This window comes from Coregonus clupeaformis, chromosome 11 (assembly GCF_020615455.1).
Source record: "Coregonus clupeaformis isolate EN_2021a chromosome 11, ASM2061545v1, whole genome shotgun sequence".
NCBI lineage: Eukaryota > Metazoa > Chordata > Actinopteri > Salmoniformes > Salmonidae > Coregonus > Coregonus clupeaformis.
Genome location: NC_059202.1, coordinates 9,281,526 through 9,295,280, shown reverse-complemented (window position 1 = coordinate 9,295,280; position 13,755 = coordinate 9,281,526). Strand labels below are relative to the sequence as shown.

Here is a 13,755-nt window from a genome sequence, read left to right as displayed (position 1 = left end):
CGTTTCGTTCTGAACAGAACCATTATTTTTTCCATTCCGTTCCACTGTTCTGACCAGCAAAATAAAGTTCTGAACCAGTTCGAACCCCAAAAATAATAACGGTTCCTTTTTAAACCTCTGAAATTGACATTCCTTTTGAATTTTTACCTCAACATTAAATTACATAACCAATCAGTGCGGATAGAGCAGCTTGCTATGGAGCGGGAAAGCTATTTACATGCATTGGACAGACAAGTGTAGGGCGCGAGATGCTCACAGAATTATACCTACGGAGGAGTGGCTTCAATGAAGGAACTTTAAATGTCTTTGAACTTTAGAGAGTTGGCTTATTTTAGAGAGTTGCTAGCTAGCTAGCTAACAAGCTTGTGTGTGCAGAGTGGCACCAGAATTAAAATAAAATCACGTCTTAGCTTTATGTAGTTAATAAATCCAATGTGAAATGTGATAACTATAGTATCCTTAACTAGCATTGAAAAAGTTAATCCATTTTACTCTAATTAAATCTCTGTCCCTAATTTCCGAATCACGCTTGTTACGTCAGTAGCTTACAGTAAACTATGCTTCGGAGGGGGAGGGGCAGGTAGCCTACACACATACACTGGCAAAGATTTTCAGCTGGCAGGCAGGCAGACACTGGAATAAGTTTCTGAGTGAGAGTGGGGGCATTGCATAGGCGCTTTGTTGCATATTTGTGTTGGGACTGGAAAAAATTCCCGAAATGTAAAATAACGTTATTAACCAGTTCCCATGCTTTTAAAATAATGTTTCTGTTCTGGAACTGATCACTTTCGTTCCCGGTTCTGATTCTGTTTCCGGTTTTCTGTTTTGTTCCCTGAACCGGTTCCAGCCCCTGGTTGTGTGCGTCATACAGCTACGGTATGTTTTTTGTCTGGCCTTTATCTGTCTAACAGGAAACCATGTCTGTGTAGATTGTGATTGTCTTAATGTATCTCTACTATGAGTCATTACACATAATATGAACTCGTCTGTCAACACTATACATTTTCACACTTACAGTAGGTATTGCATAATGCCCACTTCATGTTTGATTAAAACAAGGATTCACATACAGTACTGTACACATAAACCTCATATACAGTAAAATATACAGTACATAGTCCCCTATAATTGCAAATAATGCATGCAAAAATACAGTGAGCTCCAAAAGCATTGGGACAGTGACACATTTTTTGTTGTTTTGGCTCTGTACTTCAGCACTGTAATCATGGTAGCATCCACATTTAATATAGAAGTGTTTAGAAACATATTATATTCTTATTTACAAAAAAAGTGACTCCAAAATAACACAATACATTATTTACCATTCATTTCTATTGGACACAAAATAATCTGAACCACAACCAAAACAAACAGCAAATGATTCCAACTAAATGTGTCACTGTCCCAATACTTTTGGAGCTCACTGTATTTACAAGTAACGTCCAAAATAAAGGAAATGCCAACATAAAGTGTTTTAATAGGGCGTTGGGCCACTATGAGCCAGAAGAGCTTCAATGCACCTTGGCATAGATTCTACAAGTGTCTGGAATTCTATTGGAGAGATGCAACATCATTCTTCCATGAGAAATTCCATCATTTGGTGTTTTGTTGATGGTGGCGGAAAACGCTGTCTCAGGCGCCACTTCAGAATCTCCCATAAGTGTTCAATTGGGTTGAGATCTGGTAACTGAAAAGGCTATGGCAAATGGTTTACATCGTTTTCATGCTCATCAAACCATTCAGTGACCACTCGTGCCCTGTGGATGGGGGCATTGTTATCCTATGGGGGCCTAGCCATAGTAGCCTAAATAATGGCCTGCCCAGCATTTTCATACATGACCCTAGCATTATGGATGTTAATTGCTTAATTAACTCCGTAACCACACCTTCTTCTTCTTTGGCATTGGGTTGGCGGATCGCATCCATCTTAAAAGGTGCATACACCGCCACCTACTATACTAAATTGTGAGGCCAGTCACGGCCGACCTACATTAAATTATCTTCATTATTCCTGTTCCTAAAAGGAAAAACTTGCACCACCAACTAACCCTACACCTATATACACCACTATTTCATAAAAATAAAAATCATCACCCCATTAACTCTTCTGCATTCAAATCTCATACACCCAGGTACTTCTCTGCAGCTGCCACCTACACTCATTAAAAACCCACTAACCCATTCCACTACTTTGACGGTCTGGGAGGACAGGACACCACCCCTCAACACACCCTGTAACTCTTCTGAAGTCAAATCTCGTATACCCAAATACTTCTCTGCAGCTGCCACCACAACATCTATTCGCTGTGATTTACATTCCATTTCTGCGGTACAGTTGATAGCCATTGCTATGAACGCTAAGAAGGCAACCTTACTGAAGCATAACTCACTTGTTGCCCTATCCCTCTGTGCTGGCATAAATATACTACTCACTGGGGTCCTCTCAGGATCCCTCACCCTTGACCCATCCTCCTCCTTTTTCTTCACTGCCTCAGCATACGACAGCCTCTGCACTACTCTGACTCTGGCCACTTCAACCTGCCTCTCTCGCACCGGACACTTCAGATCCCCAGCAACATGAGCACCCCTACAGTTGACACACACACAACTTTATCCACCGAAACTACACAATCCTCTGTCCCATGCCCTGCTGCACATGTCCCACATCTCCCTCCTACACACTGCTGAAACATTGCACCTGAAACTACGCAGTGGATTCTGAATCTGTACAAAAGCTCTAACAAGATAACTGATATATCCTAACATTACTTTGTCTGGTAGAGACTCAAAACTCAAAAGGACTGACAATGACTCCTCTTGTTTTACCACGCTCCGCACCGGGTCTGCGTCGCACCAAACGGCGGGCGTCACACCAAACGGCGGGCATCACAAACACCAGGAATTTTACTTCAATGGCTCCACCTCCACACTTAACGCTACCCCAGAAATCACCCCTTACAATGGTTCCCTGTTCCTATGAGCAAAGCAAGAAACAGATCTTGACCCAAGTTGCGTAACACGGAGCGCCCGCTCCCTCTGGTCAGAAGAAACACAAACAAATATCACAAGTCCACTACAGGTTACTTTGACTGATTCAACTGCCCCCAACTCCTTTCTCACCTGAAAACCACAAATGGATCCGCCAATAGGCAGGGGTCCACTTTCTCCAAAAATGTCACTCCTATTGGTCCAGATTCTTCTTTATCATGTTATAATTGTAATGGCTAAACAGATAATGAAAGACGATCAGTATTTACCTGGTTAAAAGAGAAGGAATATAATATCTACAGTGAGGGAAAAAAAGTATTTGATCCCCTGCTGATTTTGTACGTTTGCCAACTGACAAAGAAATGATCAGTCTATAATTTTAATGGTAGATTTATTTGAACAGTGAGAGACAGAATAACAACAACAAAAATCCATAAAACGCATGTCAAAAATGTTATAAATTGATTTGCATTTTAAATGAGGGAAATAAGTATTTGACCCTCTCTCAATCAGAAAGATTTCTGGCTCCCAGGTGTCTTTTATACAGGTAACGAGCTGAGATTAGGAGCACACTCTTAAAGGGAGTGCTCCTAATCTCAGCTTGTTACCTGTATAAAAGACACCTGTCCACAGAAGCAATCAATCAATCAGATTCCAAACTCTCCACCATGGCCAAGACCAAAGAGCTCTCCAAGGATGTCAGGGACAAGATTGTAGACCTACACAAGGCTGGAATGGGCTACAAGACCATCGCCAAGCAGCTTGGTGAGAAGGTGACAACAGTTGGTGTGATTATTTGCAAATGGAAGAAACACAAAAGAATGTAAATCTCCCTCGGCCTGGGGCTCCATGCAAGATCTCACCTCGTGGAGTTGCAATGATCATGAGAACGGTGAGGAATCAGCCCAGAACTACACAGGAGGATCTTGTCAATGATCTCAAGGCAGCTGGGACCATAGTCACCAAGAAAACAATTGGTAACACACTACGCCGTGAAGGACTGAAATCCTGCAGTGCCCGCAAGGTCCCCCTGCTCAAGAAAGCACATATACATGCCCGTCTGAAGTTTGCCAATGAACATCTGAATGATTCAGAGGAGAACTGGGTGAAAGTGTTGTGGTCAGATGAGACCAAAATGGAGCTCTTTGGCATCAACTCAACTCGCCGTGTTTGGAGGAGGAGGAATGCTGCCTATGACCCCAAGAACACCATCCCCACCGTCAAACATGGAGGTGGAAACATTATGCTTTGGGGGTGTTTTTCTGCTAAGGGGACAGGACAACTTCACTGCATCAAAGGGACGATGGACGGGGCCATGTACCGTCAAATCTTGGGTGAGAACCTCCTTCCCTCAGCCAGGGCATTGAAAATGGGTATTCCAGCATGACAATGACCCAAAACACATGGCCAAGGCAACAAAGGAGTGGCTCAAGAAGAAGCACATTAAGGTCCTGGAGTGGCCTAGCCAGTCTCCAGACCTTAATCCCATAGAAAATCTGTGGAGGGAGCTGAAGGTTCGAGTTGCCAAACGTCAGCCTCGAAACCTTAATGACTTGGAGAAGATCTGCAAAGAGGAGTGGGACAAAATCCCTCCTGAGATGTGTGCAAACCTGGTGGCCAACTACAAGAAACGTCTGACCTCTGTGATTGCCAACAAGGGTTTTGCCACCAAGTACTAAGTCATGTTTTGTAGAGGGGTCAAATACTTACTTTGCCCTCATTAAAATGCAAATAAATGTATAACATTTTTAACATGCGTTTTTCTGGATTTTTTTGTTGTTATTCTGTCTCTCACTGTTCAAATAAACCTACCATTAAAATTTTAGACTGATCATTTCTTTGTCAGTGGGCAAATGTACAAAATCAGCAGGGGATCAAATACTTTTTTTCCCTCACTGTATATATATACTACCAGTCAAAAGTTTGGACACACCTACTCATTCAAGGGTTTTTCTTTATTTTTACATTGTACAATAATAGTGAAGAAATCAAAACTATGAAATAATACATATTGAAACATGTAGTAACCAAAAATGTGTTAAACAAATCAAAATATATTTTATATTTGAGATTCTTCAAATAGCCACCCTTTGCCTTGATGACAGCTTTGCACACTCTTGGCATTCTCTCAACCAGCTTCACCTGGAATGCTTTTCCAACAGTATTGAAGGAGTTCCCACATATGCTGAGCACTTGTTGGCTGCTTTTCCTTCATTCTGCGGTCTGACTCATCCCAAACCATCTCAATTGGGTTGAGGTCGGGGGCCTGGTCATCTGATGCAGCAGTCCATCACTCTCCTTGATAAAATAGCCCTTACACAGCCTGGTGGTGTGTTGGGTCATTGTCCTGTTGAAAAACAAATGATAGTCCCACTAAACCCAAACCAGATGGGATGGCGTATCGCTGCAGAATGCTGTGGTAGCCATGCTGGTTAAGTGTGCCTTGAATTCTAAATAAATCACAGGACGTGTCACCAACAAAGCACCCCCACACCCTAACACCTCCTCCTCCATGCTTTACGGTGGGAAATACACATGCGGATGTCATCATTTCACCCACACTGCGTCTCACAAAGCCACGGCGGTTGGAACTAAAAATCTCAAATTTGGACTCCAGACCAAAGGACACATTTCCACCGGTCTAATGTCCATTGCTCGTGTTTCTTGGCCCAAGCAAGTCTCTTCTTATTATTGGTGTCCTTTAGTAGTGGTTTCTTTGCAGCAAATCGACCATGAAGGCCTGATTCACACAGTCTCCTCTGAACAGTTGATGTTGAGATGTGTCTGTTACTTGAACTCTGAAGCATGTATTTGGTCTGCAATTTCTGAGGCTGGTAACTCTAATGAACTTATCCTCTGCAGCAGAGGTAAATCTGGGTCTTCCATTCCTGTGGCAGTCCACGTGAGAGGCAGTTTCATCATAGCGCTTGATGGTTTTTGCGACTGCACTTGAAGACACTTTCAAAGTTCTTGACATTTTCCGTATTGACTGACCTTCATGTCTTAACGTAAAGATGGACTGTCGTTGGTTCTCTTTGCTTATTTGAGCTGTTCAGGCCATAATATGGACTTGGTCTTTTACCAAATAGGGCTATCTTCTGTATACCTTGTCACAACACAACTGATTGGCTCAAACGCATTAAGAAGGAAAGAAATTTCACAAATTAACTTTTAAGAAGGTACACCTGTTTTATTGAAATGCATTCCAGGTGACTACCTCATGAAGCTGGTTGAGAGAATGCCAAGTGTGCAAAGCTGTCATCAAGGCAAAGGGTGGCTATTTGAAGAACCTCAAATATAAAATATATGTGTTTAACACTTTTTTGGTTACTACATGATTCCATATGTGTCATTTCATAGTTTTGATGTCTTCACTATTATTCTACAATGTAAAAAATAGTAAAAAAATAAAAGAAAAACCCTTGAATGAGTAGGTGTGTCCAAACTTTTGTCTGGTACTTTATATTTATCAAATATATATACATCAAAAATATGTATGGTGGATTGGAAATGATGCAGACAATTACATTGATGGAAGCCACAATCTGCAATATTAAAGCTGATCTACCCCTACATTTAAAAAATATATTTTAAAAAATCTAAAAGAAGAATGTATGTGCGTTTTCAGTAATTATTCTTGCTTTTGGCATCAAACAGGCAATGAAAACATTCAAAATTCTACTCGTGAAAAAGTAAAAGAGATCCTGTGTAGCTCAGTTGGTAGAGCATGGCGCTTGCAACGCCAGGGTTGTGGGTTCGATTCCCACGGGGGGCCATTATGAAAATGTATGCACTCACTAACTAAGTCGCTCTGGATAAGAGCGTCTGCTAAATGACTAAAATGTAAAATGTAATCCAAGTGACTGTGTCTATTGTCTGTCTGTTACTGGAGGAGGCAGTCAGGCTCTAGGTTAAAGGTCCAATGCAGCCGTTTATATCTCAATATCAAATAAATAATTTCTGGGTAACAATTAAGTACCTTACTGTGATTGTTTTAAAGTTAAATGGTCAAATAAACAAAAATAGCTTCTTAGCAAAGAGCTATTACTCAAGCAAGAATTTTGCTAAGACTGAGTGGGGAGGGGAAAACGGAAAACTAGCTGTTATTGGCAGAGAGGTTTGGAACTCTTTCTTATTGTTCTATTAACTAATTTGCTGCATGGTGATGTGACCATGGAATTGCCAAATATATATATATAAACACAAGAAAATGAAGCTTTTGGCTGCACTGGGCCTTTAACACCACAGATGATTATGGATGGGAGTGTTTGCGCCGCATGCCTTTTGGCTTAGAATAATCAGAACGATGCACAGACACCAGAGATAAATCAAAACCTCCCCAAAAGCTTTAATGGCCAGCTCTCAGTAGTTGCACCCAGCTGTCTCCTCCTTTCCAGAGATCAATTTCAATGAAGAGGCTAATAGCGTTTCCCACCAGGGAACCGCACCACAGCTTCATTTATAAACTAGCCTACCAAGTAATTCCAACAGTGATGCTGACGGAAAGGGCAAAGAGTGTTTGTTTTATCATTTTGATAAAACCATTTAAAAAACATACACTGCAAGGAGAGATTACAAAAAAAACGTTATCGTATTGATGTTAGCCTTATTGTTTATCAGGGTATTGAATATGAAGACTTCTACACAGACCGAGGCTGTGTGTCATTTATTTTCTCTAATGCCATGCTTAGGCCTACACCCTGAGTGTCCAGTGTACCATTCATCAACCTCTGATGCTAGTGACACTTTTATGAATATCCCCCCCATATGTCCACTCAGCAATCAAGGTCATGGAGCATGTTAATGGATTTAAGAACAGTCTCGCATAGGAGTCATAGCTCATTTGTGGAGTCACATTCTTGTTCTTTCAAGCATCCTTTAAATGCATACGAATATAGGAGTGTATAGATTTTGTGCAAACTACAATTACAGAATTGTTTCAATGCACTACATTTAGTGAAGAAGCATGCTTCCATATCCATAAATAGCCTATAAAGGGCCACACATCCATTACCAATAAGAGCCTTACCAGCTTTTCTGGAGAGAGGTAGAGTTCCACCAGCATGTCAGAGTCCTCGTAAGCAGCAGAGGTTGAGTTCATCTGACTTGACCCAGTCAGCTCAGTCACCAGTACCTTCTCTGTGCCCGGCCGCGCCAAAGGCACAGAGTCCTGAGAACAACTCATCACTCACAGACACCTGGAAGCAATCAAATAAAGGTGAATAATAATATGTTAGTGAAAGCGTCAACATATTTCTGTGTGTGAGATGGCTAGTATGTGTAAATGAGTGCGATGTGGTTACTGTAACAGCAATGGAAACCATTGACAAATATAGCTAAGTTACTAAAAATAAAAAAATAAAGCATATAATATTTGTAATTGCTAGCTAGCACCACTTCTACTGATGTATCTAAAGTACTTGTTGCATCAATTCCTAAACAATACATTTTATCTGAGGTATATTGTCAGAAGAAGTAGCTTATCTGGTTGTTACCTGGTTATTTGGTTAGACAGTTAGCAGTATGAAAACAAGCTGGCTAACATCTCAATCTTATACAAGTTTGTTGACGTGTTGATTGGCTGCAGATAACAAATTAATTTAAAAGTCAAAATGGAATCACAAATAACTCTTCATTTTAGTTATCCAATAACAATGTCGTATTTTATCTTACCTTAGATAGCTAGCTACATTAGTAAATGTATGAAGTGCACATTCTTCAGAGAGCATTTGCAAAGACACGCACAAGTTTGCTTGAAAACAGCAAATTACTTCCTGGATACGGTAATAAAATGGGCTTTGCCCCTTGGGATATGTAGTCTAAAGTGTATTTATTTATTGCATGATCGATAACAACACTACGATGATAAGTTACCGCACATTTTAGTCTACACATTCAGCCACACATTAATATTAAAAATAAAATACTAAAGCTCCTAGGTTGACTTTATCTATGCCTGGGCTAAGGTTCGAAAATGTTTAATGCATAAATCACATTAAGCTAGGCTACTACGGAATTTGTAGTTGTAATGATGTATGCCCACACTGCCCCTTTATATTTTGCAGTTATACGGAAACCGCCCAATGTGCTAACTAACGATGGTCAAAACAGGCAACTGAACTGTTCTCGCCGGGGCGGTTCATACGGGGCTGGGCGTGGGCTCTAACAGTCTCCTCTCCCTATTCGAAGCACATTGTTCGCCGTGTGCTAACCTCGGGTACAACACTGAACGAATGCTTTGAGAAATTTAACTTAAAAATAACAATGTCTGGAATAGCAACATACATTTCTGTTGTCGAAAACTGTTGAGACATTCGTTGAGGAAACACCATTTGGATTTCTATGCTTGGAACGCCCAGAAGATACTGAGTTGAAACATTGTTTCCAGTATACCACCTCGTCCTCTTGATAATTAGAGTAGAGCTCTGATTATTGTAAGTATTCCGTGCACATTTTTAATCTGTTACACAAATGTATGCTTTTTGAAATGTGTCGCTCAACGTTGTTTGTGCATTGACCAGGGGACCAAAATGTGCTACAACTGTATACAGCTCGTTCACACGGCAACCACTGCACCTTTACATTTTTTGTTTTAACGACATTATTCACGCCTGCATCAGGCTGAATCTCGTTGGCAAGCACAACATTGGGAAGTGTAGCCTAACGTTTTGCCAAACAAACTGCTATTTACGTGATCATTGATTCAACATATTGGTATAGAATTTGTGTTTACCACTATTTTATCAAATATAGGCTATATTTAGTTAGTAGGCTCGTAGGCTAAATCCCGCCTCGCCGCCTAAACTTCACGGACAGGGGAGGATAATTAAATGCTGATATGTAAACTAAACCATGGAAGGCACATTTTCATTGTCATTGTGAAGAAATTAATGTGTTAAGCTGTTGCCATTTTTTTTGGTATGTTATGGCCAGTCAATGAGCGCTCCACAGCCGCCCAGCGTCTGTAGTTTGTAGACCACACAGACACGGGTGACGCCCAGTCACAGTGAAAACCGAATTGGAGCACTGCGGAAGTTGCATTCCATTACTAGGCGTTTGATAAGGACGCGATTCCACTCCGACGTGCTTGGTCATGGTCCAGGAATAACTTAATTCTAGGCTAGAGACAGTAGGTTATGCCGCGTTCAAGACAACCGGGAACTCGGGAAAAAAACTACCTCCGGCTGTGAAAAATATTTTTGAATTTTCATCATACTATAGGCATTAATGCAGCGTTCAAAACAACCGGGAAATCTGACACTAAATTGCATATAAGACAACTGGGAACTCGGAAAATCATTTTGAACAGTCATCCATCTCGGAATTCCAAGTTGGAAACTCGGGCATCTTTCTAGAGCGCGACTTTCCGACCTGAAAATAACTGATCTCATGATTTGACCTGTCTTGAAAGCACCATAAAACAAGTAGATAGCGCTGACGTCATCCACGTATTCCTATGGAAATTTCCCGACAGGCATGAATTTGAATTTGAGCAAGCCATATTGCTGAATGGCACCCAAAAAATCGCTAAGGATCATGGTGAAAGTGGCTGTACCTAGCAAAGGATCATGGTCAATGTTGTCGTTTTCGTCCTGCCTGAGCGTTTAATGGACCCTCCTCATAGCCTGCCGGCCTGTGATTGGTCAAATGAAATTATATTTGTCACATGCGCCGAATACAACACGGTGAAATGCTTACTTACAAGTCTTTAACCAACAATGCAGTTAAGAAATAAAGTTAAGAAAATATTTACAAAATAAACTTAAGTAACACAATAAAATTACATTACAATAACGGGGCTATATACGGGGGTACCAGTACCAAGTCAATGTGCGGGGGTACAAGTTAGTCGAGCTAGTTTGTATGTGTAGGTTGGGGTAAAATAAGTATGCATAGACAATAAACAGTGAGTAGCAGCAGTGTAAAAACAAAGGGAGGGAGGGAGGGTGGTCAATATAAATAGCCCGGGTGGCCATTTGATTAATTGTTCAGCAGTCTTGGGGGTAAAAGCTGTTAAGGAGCCTTTTGGACCTAGACTTGGCGCTTCGGTACCACTTACCGTGCGGTAGCAGAGAGAACAGTCTATGACTTGGGTGACTGGAGTCTTTGACAGTTTTTTGGGCCTTCCTCTGACACCGCCTAGTATATAGGCCCTGGATGGCAGGAAGCTTGGCCCCAGTGATGTATTGGGCCGTACGCCTCTGTAGCGCCTTATAGTCGGATGCCAAGCAGTTGCCATACCAGGCAGTGATGCAACCGGTCAGGATGCTCTCGATGGTGCAGCTGTAGAACTTTTTGAGGATCTGGGGACCCATGCCAAATCTTTTCAGTCTCCTGAGGGGGAAAAGGTGTTGTCGTGCCTTCTTCACGACTGTCTTGGTGTGTTTGGACCATGATAGTTTGTTGGTGATGTGGACACCAAGGAACTTGAAACTCTAGACCCGCTCCACTACAGCTCAGTCGATGTTAATGGGGGCCTGTTCGGCCTTCCTTCTCTATTCCACGATAATTTCCTTTGTCTTGCTCACATTGGAGGAGAGGTTGTTGTCCTGGCACCACACTGCCAGGTCCCTGGCCTCCTCCCTATAGGCTGTCTCATCTCATCACGTAGTCGTGGGTGAACAGGAAGTACAGGAGGGGACTAAGCAATCACCCCTGAGGGGCCCCGGTGTTGAGGATCAGCGTGGCAGATGTGTTGTTGCCTACCCTTACCACCTGGGGGTGGCCCGTCAGGAAGTCCAGGATCCAGTTGCAGAGGGAAGTGTTTAGTCCCAGGGTCCTTAGCTTAGTGATGAGCTTTGTGGGCGCTATGGTGTTGAACGCTGAGCTATAATAAATAATATAATATGCCATTTAGCAGACGCTTTTATCCAAAGCGACTTACAGTCATGTGTGCATACATTTTTACGTATGGGTGGTCCCGGGGATCGAACCCACTACCCTGGCGTTACGAGCGCCATGCTCTACCAATTGAGCTACAGAGGACCACAGCTGTAGTGAGCTGTAGTCAATGAACAGCATTCTCACATAGGTGTTCCTTTTGTCCAGGTGGGAAAGGGCAGTGTGGGGTGCGATTGAGATTGCAGCATCTGTGGATCTGTTGGGGCGGTATACGAATTGGAGTGGGTCTAGGGATTCCGGGATGATGGTGTTGTGAGCCAAGACCAGCCTTTCAAAGCACTTCATGGCTACCGACGTGAGTGCTACGGGTCGGTAGTCATTTAGGCAGGTTACCTTCGCATTCTTGGGCACAGGGACTATGGTGGTCTGCTTGAAACATGGGTATTACAGACTTGGTCAGGGAGAGGTTGAAAATGTCAGTGAAGACACTTGCCAGTTGGTCAGCGCATGCTCTGAGTACACGCCCTGGTAATTCGTCTGGCCCTGCGGCCTTGTGAATGTTGACCTGTTTAAAGGTCTTATTCACATCGGCTACGGAGGGTGTGAACACACAGTCGTCCGGAACAGCTTGTGCTCTCATGCATGCTTCAGTGTTGTTTGCCTCGAAGCGAGCATAAAAGGCATTTAGCTCGTCTGGTAGGCTCGCGTCACTGGGCAGCTCGCGGCTGGGTTTCCCTTTGTATTCTGTAATAGTTTGCAAGCCCTACCACATCCGACGAGCGTCAGAGCCGGTGTAGTAGGATTCAAACTTAGTCCTGTATTGACTCTTTGCCTCTTTGATGGTTCGTCTGAGGGCATAGCGGGATTTCTTCTAAGCGTCCGGATTAGTGTCCCGCTCCTTGAAAGCGGCAGCTCTAGCCTTTAGCTCGGTGCGGATGTTGCCTGTAATCCATGGCTTCTGGTTGGAATATGTACGTAAGGTCAATGTGGGGACGACGTCGTGGATGCACTTATTGATGAAGCCGGTGACTGAGGTGGTATACTCCTCAATGCAATTGGATGAATCACGGAACATATTCCAGTCTGTGCTAGCAAAACAGTCCTGTAGCGAAACATCCGCGTCATCTGACCACTTCCGTATTGAGCGAGTCACTGGTACTCCCTGCTTTAGTTTTTGCTTGTAAGCTGGAATCAGGAGGATAGAATTATGGTCAGATTTGCCAAATGGAGGGCGAGGAAGAGCTCTGTGTGTGGAGTAAAGGTGGTCTAGAGTTTTTTTCCCTCTGGTTGCACATGTGACATGCTGGTAGAAATTAGGTAAAACTGATTTAAGTTTGCCTGCATTAAAGTCCCCGGCCACTAGGAGCGCCGCTTCTGGATTAGCATTTTCTTGTTTGCTTCAAATCAAATTACATTTACATTTACATTTTAGTCATTTAGCAGACGCTCTTATCCAGAGCGACTTACAGTTAGCGCATACATTATTTTATAGAACCCACAACCCTGGCGTTGCAAACGCCATGCTCTACCAACTGAGCTACAGGGGCAGTGCAAATAGTCCGGGTAGCCATGATTAGCTGTTCAGGAGTCTTATGGCTTGGGGGTAGAAGCTGTTAAGAAGCCTTTTGGACCTAGACTTGGCGCTCTGGTACCGCTTGCCGTGCGGTAGCAGAGAGAACAGTTTATGACTAGGGTGGCTTGAGTCTAGGGCCTTCCTCTGACACCGCCTGGTATAGAGGTCCTGGATGGCAGGAAGCTTGACCCCAGTGATGTACTGGGCCGTACGCACTACCCTCTGTAGTGCCTTGCGGTCGGAGGCCGAGCAGTTGCCATACCAGGCGGTGATGCAACCAGTCAGGATGCTCTCAATGGTGCAGCTGTAGAACCTTTTGAGGATCTGAGGACCCATGCCAAATCTTTTCAGTC

The 13,755-nt window shown here is 42.9% G+C and overlaps 2 protein-coding genes across 6 annotated transcripts in view; one reads left to right on the top strand and one right to left on the bottom strand.

Moving 5' to 3' along the window:
• LOC121576391 (leucine-rich repeat-containing protein 56) overlaps nt 1-8,741 on the bottom strand; it is a 29,587-nt gene extending 20,846 nt beyond the window's left edge. For 4 of the 5 annotated variants that reach the window (XR_006002474.2, XR_006002475.1, XM_041889488.1 and 1 more), the window contains exons 1-2: nt 8,662-8,741; nt 8,018-8,186 (exon numbers count right to left, since the gene is read on the bottom strand). Coding sequence is in view for 3 of the 5 variants with exons in the window: in XM_041889488.1 (XP_041745422.1) it covers nt 8,018-8,173 (156 nt within the window). In the remaining 2 variants the exon portion in view is untranslated. Of the gene's footprint in view, nt 1-8,017; nt 8,187-8,483; nt 8,566-8,661 lie in introns of those variants that run through there. The other variant, XM_041889489.1, reaches the window with a different exon arrangement.
• Nucleotides 8,742-9,099: 358 nt separating this feature from the next.
• The window catches only part of LOC121576390 (GTPase HRas), a 43,658-nt gene continuing 39,002 nt past the window's right edge, over nt 9,100-13,755 (top strand). The window contains exon 1 of the mRNA XM_041889487.2: nt 9,100-9,422. The gene's annotated coding sequence lies outside the window, so the exon portion shown is untranslated. The remainder of the gene's footprint in view (nt 9,423-13,755) is intronic.